The sequence below is a fragment of the Lathyrus oleraceus genome, chromosome 6 (assembly GCF_024323335.1).
Source record: "Lathyrus oleraceus cultivar Zhongwan6 chromosome 6, CAAS_Psat_ZW6_1.0, whole genome shotgun sequence".
Lineage (NCBI taxonomy): Eukaryota > Viridiplantae > Streptophyta > Magnoliopsida > Fabales > Fabaceae > Lathyrus > Lathyrus oleraceus.
Window position 1 is genome coordinate 273,223,793 of NC_066584.1, and position 8,809 is coordinate 273,232,601.

General features: G+C 35.7%; 1 protein-coding gene across 2 annotated transcripts; it reads right to left on the reverse strand.

Moving 5' to 3' along the window:
• Positions 1 to 573: 573 nt before the first annotated feature.
• LOC127092789 (pentatricopeptide repeat-containing protein At4g21300) lies at positions 574 to 7,073 on the reverse strand. 2 transcript variants are annotated; one of them, XR_007792284.1, is made up of 4 exons: positions 4,934 to 7,073; positions 1,697 to 4,410; positions 1,552 to 1,611; positions 574 to 1,471 (listed from the first exon to the last, which is right to left on the reverse strand). XR_007792284.1 is itself a non-coding variant. In XM_051031688.1 (1 exon), the coding sequence occupies exon 1, from the start codon at positions 7,071 to 7,073 to the stop codon at positions 5,013 to 5,015; it is 2,061 nt and encodes a 686-aa protein (XP_050887645.1). In that variant the 3' UTR covers positions 4,816 to 5,012. The 2 variants fall into 2 exon arrangements, 1 of the variants encoding a protein (XP_050887645.1); XM_051031688.1 differs by lacking the exons at positions 574 to 1,471; positions 1,552 to 1,611; positions 1,697 to 4,410 and having other exon boundaries at positions 4,816 to 7,073.
• Positions 7,074 to 8,809: the final 1,736 nt, after the last annotated feature.

Consider the following 8,809-nt stretch of genomic DNA (forward strand, 5'->3'; position numbering starts at 1 on the left):
ATATAAATTTAAAGGGTCCCCTTCATATTAGGTGTTACACTAGTTAACCCTTATGTTAAGAATCTTTCTACAAAGTTAATAAAAAAACACAGTTGAACTATATAGAGCTTGCAATTAGCTGTCTTGTTGGCAACCATGACACATGCACATTGTTAATATCTTCTCATGTGACTTTTACAGCAGAGACCAGTTAATTCTGACTCTCTTTGCCTCTTATCTTTCATTTTTTAAGTTACAATTTCTCTTCTTCCTTTTTAGTATTCTTAATTCATTCATAAAGGCACTTCTTTGACAATTATTATAATGGCTAAATATATTTTGTCTCTATAAAAATTGTCATTACACCGAAAATTCTCGCATTGTTTGAAAATCGAAACAAATTGTTGTTTATAAACACTGTTATCTTCGGTCCATAAAACCGTAATGGCTCAAATAACACCAAAAACACACAATACCTCAGAATAGTAGTACAACCGAGTTGAAGTCGGAACGGACACCAAGCAATCAATATTCTCTCCACATCAAAACATCACTTCAAGAAAAATAAATCAGAAAGAAACTCGCAAAAAAGTGTAACTGTAAAGGTTTTAATTTGGCAAAGTTGCACAACACATGCAGCTGGTTAAGAAGTAAGACATAGACTTGCCCTTTTCTTTTCCTTTAGGTGAAGTAGATGACAACACTTCCATCCTCGAACCAGCATTGTTATCTTGTATCTGTTCCATGACCAGAAGATCATTTGCTTCTTCATCTTCTTCTTTCGAAAAACCAATGAATGAAGATTTTGATACCTCTGAGTAACTTCTTTCCATAGTAACTATTTTCTCTTCAATGTGATCATTTTCATCATGAGGCATTGAGTTAGTGAGATTTTGACTTAACTTGTTTGACAAGATATCGTTTGCGGATTTACAAAGCAATGGAATTTGATCCGATTCTTCTCGCTTTGATTCGATTCGGAGGTTGAGATTGAAACTTGGTGATTTTTGCATCTGAGAAGTGATGTTTAGATTATCAGGGTTTGATTCAGTACTTAGCCTTGTTACACTGTCCCTTGTTTCATAACCACCATTTGCAAATATAGCTGTTGAAATCGATTGAATTTTCTCCTCCACGTCGTCTCCGCGAATTTCTTCTTGAGTTTTCTCTTCCACATCGTTTCCGTGAATTTCTTCTTGCATCGAAACTTGTCCAAGTTCAGTTCTTGCTTTCTCCATAACATCTTCTTCTGGTTTTGGATGCATTTGATTTTTCATATGTATGTCATAAGCATCATTGGCTTCAGATATTGAAATGGTTTGAGTTTTCTTCCCTTTCACATCATCATCTGCATCATGAACATCTTGCGGTATATCTTTGGCTAAAGATGATGTTGGTACATTCTGATTTTCTTCTTGTGATATCTCATTTGCATGTTCACTAGTATCTTCTATGATATTCTTATAATTAACTTCACTTATGTTATCTTCCTCTACAAAAATGACATGAAATTTCAAAAAAAAAATCTACTTCAACAAACTTTCTTCAGCATTTCAATAACAGAACATGTACCTTTGACAGCAGAAGTGTTGTCATTTCCCATTTCTTTGCCCATACTCAAATTTCCAAATCCTGTAACAAAAACAATGTTAAGTGACTACGACAAAATTCGGTATTATTCAAAATCTAGAAGAACAATAATGTTATATACCATTACCATACTATGATTATTGATGATGATATTCACATGCTCCTCCTAGATTTAAGCATTTGAGGACAGGTTGATCTATGTGACTTTGCCAGAGTGTTTATACTTTGATTTGAACAACCAATAACATGGTGTTTCTTAGTACATAAGGCCTCACTTTGGGTCATGTGTCTGCTTAATAAGTATATACAATAACTTTGATCATGAATTCTTAATAATCTAAGAGAATGGTGTGACCAAATAATGTTCACTTTCGGTGAGTCCATAATTTTGAGGTAGCTCATATACTGGTATCACCATTTAAAATGCTTTTAAACTGTTTATTCTAAGCATGCAAGGTGGCATGAGAAATTAAGGGTTGGACTCATCATTGTGTGCATTATGACTCTATGGTACTCCCTCAACCTTTTTACATGATAAGAAGTTAACAACTCAGACTTTTCTCAATTCTTTTTCACTTTCCAAAGATCATATATAAAGAAAAGAAAAGTTGGTTGTTTTATATATAACTAAGTAGTAAAGATATAAAGAAAAGAAAAGTTGGTTAGTTTTATATATAACTTACTTGTAAACATCTTTTGCTTTAGTTGGAATCTTAAAATAGAAGTGTGAAATTTTGTTGTTCGAAAACACTTGTGTTAAGATAAATATTAGTTTTATCGTCACTCTCATGTGCAAAATGTCTCGTTACATATTATTCGACAAAAAATTGACCTTGAAATAATTGTGGCTGACGGCATCCAAGTAACTTTTCTCAGTTTATATTTCGTCTGATAAGCCAAACTGCAAAATATGAACATCATTTATTATCCTTTGAGTATCCCATGCCAGAATTCGTCTAGCGAAGCTTAGTCAATAATGGGAAAACATAATTTTTGAGCTTAATAGAATAAAGACCAATTTATCAGTGTAAATTGGAAGTTGCACAAATATTATACACATAACAATATGAACCAATTGCAACAATGCATGAGAACTTTACAAATATACTTCCACTTGCATAGTAGCATAATTTCCATGCTGATCCTGATCTAACATGCTAATTGCTGCTAAATTCTTTTATATATCTGTCTGGTTTAGGGTCATACCAGTGCTGTAGTACACTCTGCCATGTTGAAGATGCTACAGCATCGTCATAAACAAGATACCAGGCACTGAAATGAACGTGCAAAACAGTGTAAGAAATCAGATTACATAATTTATAGCAATCTAAACAAATCTTCAAAATATATGCAAAAGATGTAGAAGATCACTCAATAAAGTAATGATAGTGATAACATAGCTTCAATTTCCAAAATAGGGCAAACTTTGGTGGTTCATTTAATGCATTCAAATCAACAAATGCTTGCATCAAAATATTTTGTAGCACTGTACATTCTGCCTGTTACCAAGGAAAGGAATTTAGTTATATGAAATATTGAACTTAATCCCATACAAAAACTATTTACAAGTCATTCATGAATATGGACCTGTTAAATAAATGAGTTTCATTACTTAACATGTTATCAGAGTCTCTTACTCTCTTTTAACAAATTTCTTTGTATCTATTTATCAAATTTAACTCTTAGCACAAGGAAAGGTTAAGCTAGTTTTTATCCACACTTAGAGCCAAAAGTGCATACACATGAAGGGGGGATGGTAGGGGCAAAGTGAAAACTAATTCTTGGACCACTGCCTACCTGTGGCAAAAGTAAGGTCACAAGATCATGATGAAACAGCTTTCAGGTATTTTAAGTTATCATATAAAATCAATCTCAACAACTCATCAAAGTTAGTAAAGCAGAACGCTAAGAGTAGTTACATTGACTTATTTAGATATGCTTTCGACAAGAATCTACTAAGTATTGACACGGACACGATACTGACAGAAAAACGGACTCCAAGACTGCTAATAATTTGAAAAATAGAATTGAATGTAATCACATGTGTCAGTGTTATGTCGGTGCTTGCCACTGACACATGTCGGACACCAAATACGCTTTCAACTTGAATTTTTGGTGCTACATTGATGAAAGCAATCTATTGGTTTTCAGGTGATATTTGTAAATCTATAAGCTCCATAGTTGAGTTCGAAAAAAAACTTTGAGCTAATATAAAGTAAATCAGACAAGGGAAACCATCAATGGAGCTTAATTGTGTCAAGATATATCCTTTAATCCCTCAAGGAAACAAGAACCGTATATTTAATCTGCTTTTCATTTTCTCCTTGTCTCAAAGAATCTCCAAATGCTGCATTTACATTCATTAACTTGAGTGTACATCACAGGTAAACGCTATCTGAAATTTAATAGATGTTCCAAATTTAAAATAAATAAATGGAGAGTAACACCATTTTTCTTGATTGCGGGTTACTTGCACATGTTTAAATAACAATTAAAATAAGTGATTTTGTTCATTATATGTTAGATCTCCCCTAGTTCAAACCACTTGAAGAGAATTACAGGCAATAGTCGAAGATAAAGATACATTGAAAACCAACAATGGGATATAGAATATAAAAAGCTTCAATCAATAGAATGTGCTAATAATTTTTAATCAACCAACAACTAGAAAAAGAAATGGTATGTACCTGTATTTTGCCAAAATCGTCAAGGAAAGAAACAGTCTTATCCAACTCCACTATCAACGTTATTGACCTTTTGATGCCCATTTACACTCCACTTATAATACTGTTGGGGTGAAACTGCACCTTTAAAAAATCTATCGAAACTGTACCCTGTTTTCTACACATTCAATAATAATCCGTCTTATACTTGCTTTGTTACCATAAACCACCACATTGATATCATTGGCCATATACCAATATTCATCTATGAAGATATGGACATTACAAGATTTTTTTTTTGTATAGTTTAAACTCCCCTAAATGAAGGCCTTAATTTCAATATAAGCAAATGAGTAAGCAATAAGATAAAAAAGGCATGAAATCCTCATCGCACAAATTTCAGAATGATAAATTGCAAATCTGAAAGATAGTGGGAAATGTTCAAGAGACTCGGATGATCTAACAAAATGAATAAAATGAAGTGCACATAAGTTTTGTTTGGATAAACAATTTAGTTAAGTGCTTATATTATAAGCTTTATCATGTAAGTGTTTATAAATAAGTTATTTCTATAACAAAAATAAAATAGAACCTAACTGTTTTTATATAAGTTGTAAGTTGTTTTCATAAACTCTTCCAAACAGTATTATAAATGCTTATACCAATAGATAAACTCAAATAAGTCAATCAAAAACCCATACTAAGTCTGTTGTTGATTGACGGTGAGATTAGGTTTTGCTAAACTTCCAGTGATCCACCGTGATTCTGAAAAACTCAAAGTCAATCCAAACATGCACTATATCCAGGAATACTTCTCACTTTTGTATTCTCTGTCACGGCCCTTATTTGGGCTACTTCATCCCACCTCCCCCCTTGGGCTCGTATATTTGATACCAAAGCATAAGCACCTGAGCTATGTGGTTCTAATTTTAGTATTTGTTTCCCTATAGCCTCCCCAATCTCTGTATCTCCATATAACCTGCAAGCAGAAAGCAAAGCAGACAATGCAGCAGAACTATGTGTTGACGGCATGCTTTTGACCAGATTGTATGCCTCCTTAAGTCGGCCAGCTCGGCTTAATAAATCTACTATACAACTATAATGAACTTCGCTTGGAACTATTGCATATTCCTTCATCATTGTCCCAAAAATTTGTAGACCCTCTTCTACCAATCCTGAGTGGCTGCAAGCAGTGAGGATTGAAGTGAAAGTCACTTCATCAGGTGTAACTTTAGCAATTTTCATATAATCAAAGAGCTCTAACACATCTGTATAGTTTCCATGCATCGCATATGCACCTATCATTGCATTCCATGATGTGAGACACAGTTCTGTCATTTGCTCAAATATGTTTCTAGCCATATGTAGTTTTCCAGACTTAGCATACGTAGTAATAAGAGAATTATTTACAGAGAGCTCGTTACCATGGAAAAATCGATAACTGAAACAGTGAACTTCCTTAACAAAACTTAGACATCCAAGCTGGGATAATGCCTGAATGAGACCAATTAGAGTAACAGAGTCAATATTTAGATTTTCTTTTTGCAGCAGACGAAACAAATTTATGGCTTCGTCAATGTGGCCGTGATAAATATAACCTGTCATCATCGAAGTCCATGAAACCAAGTCCCTTGTTCTCATCCTATTGAAGACTACCCTTGCATCCACTACATACCCATATTTTGCATATGTATGAATAATTTGATTTGCAATCTCCACATGTGATATGTGCATATGCCTCAATGCATAACCATGTATAGACCTGACTAATATAATATCTCTCAAATTTGATACAGCGGGAATCAAATTAAGAAACAAAGCCACATTTGGACTAACGTTCGTCTTGAGCATTTCGCGAAAGACATTTACCGCATCCGCAGGTAACTCATTTTCAAGATAACCAGTCATCATAACATTATATACAACAGCATCCTTATTCCCCAATCTTTCAAACAGTTTCCTAGCTTTGGTTACATCAATTTTACAGTATAGATCAATCAAAGCAGTGGAAGCCACCAAATCAAGTTCTGCCCCCATCATGATCATGTATCCATGAATACTCATCCCTCGACGAAAATAATTCAACTCACCACAACACAGAATAGCATTGGCCAATGTTACCAAATCAGGCAAAACATTTCTACATATCATTTGACGAAAAAGGTCGAAAGCTTCAAAAGCCTGTCCATTTTGAAGATAAGCAGCTATCAAAGTGTTCCAAGAACCGACATTTGTTGTTTTTCGAGCATCCATCTTGGCAAAAACCGAGGCAGCTAACCCAATACCACCACATTTATAATACATATCCAAAAGGGTTGTCTCAAAAACATCATCACACAAACCAATTTCTCTCCTAACAGCGTAACCATGAATCGCACGGCCCTCATGCAGCACCACCAATTTTGCCGCTGCATGCATCAAGCTCACTAGTGTTACTCGATTCGGAAGCAACCCTTGCTGCTGCATGGTGGAAGCAATATTGAAAGCACCAGAAGCAGAAGAACCAGCAGAGTGAGCATATGCGTTGATAATTGAAGTGTAAGCAACAATATCTTTGTTATTAATTTCATCGAACACCTTATGTGCATATTTAATTTTTCCATATTGTGAGTAAAACCGAATGAGAGAAGAACCTACAAAACAATCAGAGTTGAAACTGAGCTTGATGGAATCCACGTGAACCCCTCTTCCAAATTCTAGGATGCCTAAGGCAACACATGTTTTGAGGCAAATGGTGATAGTTGAGGCACATATACCGAATTTGTTGTGTTTGGAAGACAAATAGCGACGGAGTATGTCGTCGTATTTGAGGAGCGTCGTGGAAAGGTTCTTCTGAGTCATCAAAAGCACATCCGGTTTTCATTTCATCAAATCAACATTACCATTTCATCTTTCATCTTCCGAATTTGCGGCCGTCAATGTAAAGTTTCTTCTTCCATCTTCTTCTTACAAACAATGATTTCAACTCTAATTTTTACGCATCATTTTTCATTTCTTCAACGGTATTTATAGGGTTTAAGGTTTTTTATTTTGTTTCCTAGATGCAATATATGGAGATATCATACATTAACTTTAAGCTATCATTGAATTCACATTTTCAAAGATTAGTCCAGTAACTTAAGCAATCATCTTCCATACCCATTTAGGTTTCGATGCACATGCTTTCTGTTATCACTGATTTCTTTTTTATGATGTTTATGATTCTCTATTTCTCCTAAAAAAAAATTTACTGTTTTTTTAGGAAATACTTAGCGAAATTGCTATCTCACTTTTGTAAAAATTCAATAATACTCCTAGCTTTCGAAGAGACGTTTTTGAACACACCCCAACTGAATATGTTCTTGATTCAGGCCCTAAAATTATGTAAGAAGAATTGGGAGGATCGGTGGAGCGTGTCCAATGAGACGTGGGATATGGGCATAGAGACATAGCCCATGGTGACGGAGACCAACCCCGTGGTTGTCAGGCTGAGTATTGTTGTTGCTGCTGCTAAGGAGGAGAAGACCGTGTTGGATGAGCGTTAGGAGTACCAGGTTGGGTGTCGCCATGGTGACCACATTCCCCGTCGCGTCCCTGGTTGTTATAGGAACGAGAGTGGTTGACGGGGCGATGGTCGCCACGTTGTGAGGTATTATCAGAAGATTGCTTCTTAGTTGTATGTATGGCAGCGTGAGAACCATTGCTTGTCATTTTAGCCATACATGCTTCTACCAAAGTGAGCATGGAGTGGGCCACAGGGAGGAAGAGGATTATTCTGGCGAATTAAGGTGGCAATAATGCGATAAGCTTTTGGAAGACCATATATCAGCTGAAGAACTAGGTGATGATTGTTGACAAGAGTGTCAGTGTTCCTCGACTGATCAGAGATCATCTTAAGACGTTGACAGTAAGTAGAGACTTTGGGGAAGTTTTTAATGCGTGTGTTGGAGAACTCTTGCTCAAGAGTCACAACACGAGTATTCTGATTATCTTGCAAAATATCAGACGGGCAATGCAAAGCCTCCATAGCATTGGGGTCTAGTTCCATAATGGTGGTCAGCATATTAGTGGAAATAGTGGAATATATCCATTGAAGGACGGTAGGTTCAAGGATGGTCCACAATTCATACTCGACATCAGTAACATCAACCGGTGGTGTCTTGCCCTTAGAGGGAAAAATGTGATGTAAAACCCAATGAGAGAGAGCATGGATGTAGAAAAGCCCAGCTCATGTGCCATATTGCCCCTTCTCCGTCTCAAGGATAATATGAATGGTGGTCCATAATTGTAAGACCCCAATTTTGTCCCTAAGATCCCTCATGGCATCATAACATTGCATTTGGCATTGTCTCAAGGATCATAAGCATCTTGGTTCCCCTTGCCTTTGGGTGGGACTCTTTGTGAGTGGTTTGAGATCACCAAGCATGCTTGAATTGTATATCATTGCTTTTCCTATTTTCTTTACTAATCAAAAGCACAAAAATATGTCAATAACATCTTTTGTTTGTAGCTTGAGCAATCCCAAGGTCCAAAGCTTCTAGGAGGTCATTGGTACAAAGACATGGTCAAGAGGAAATGATAGCAAGCATGGTAATGGT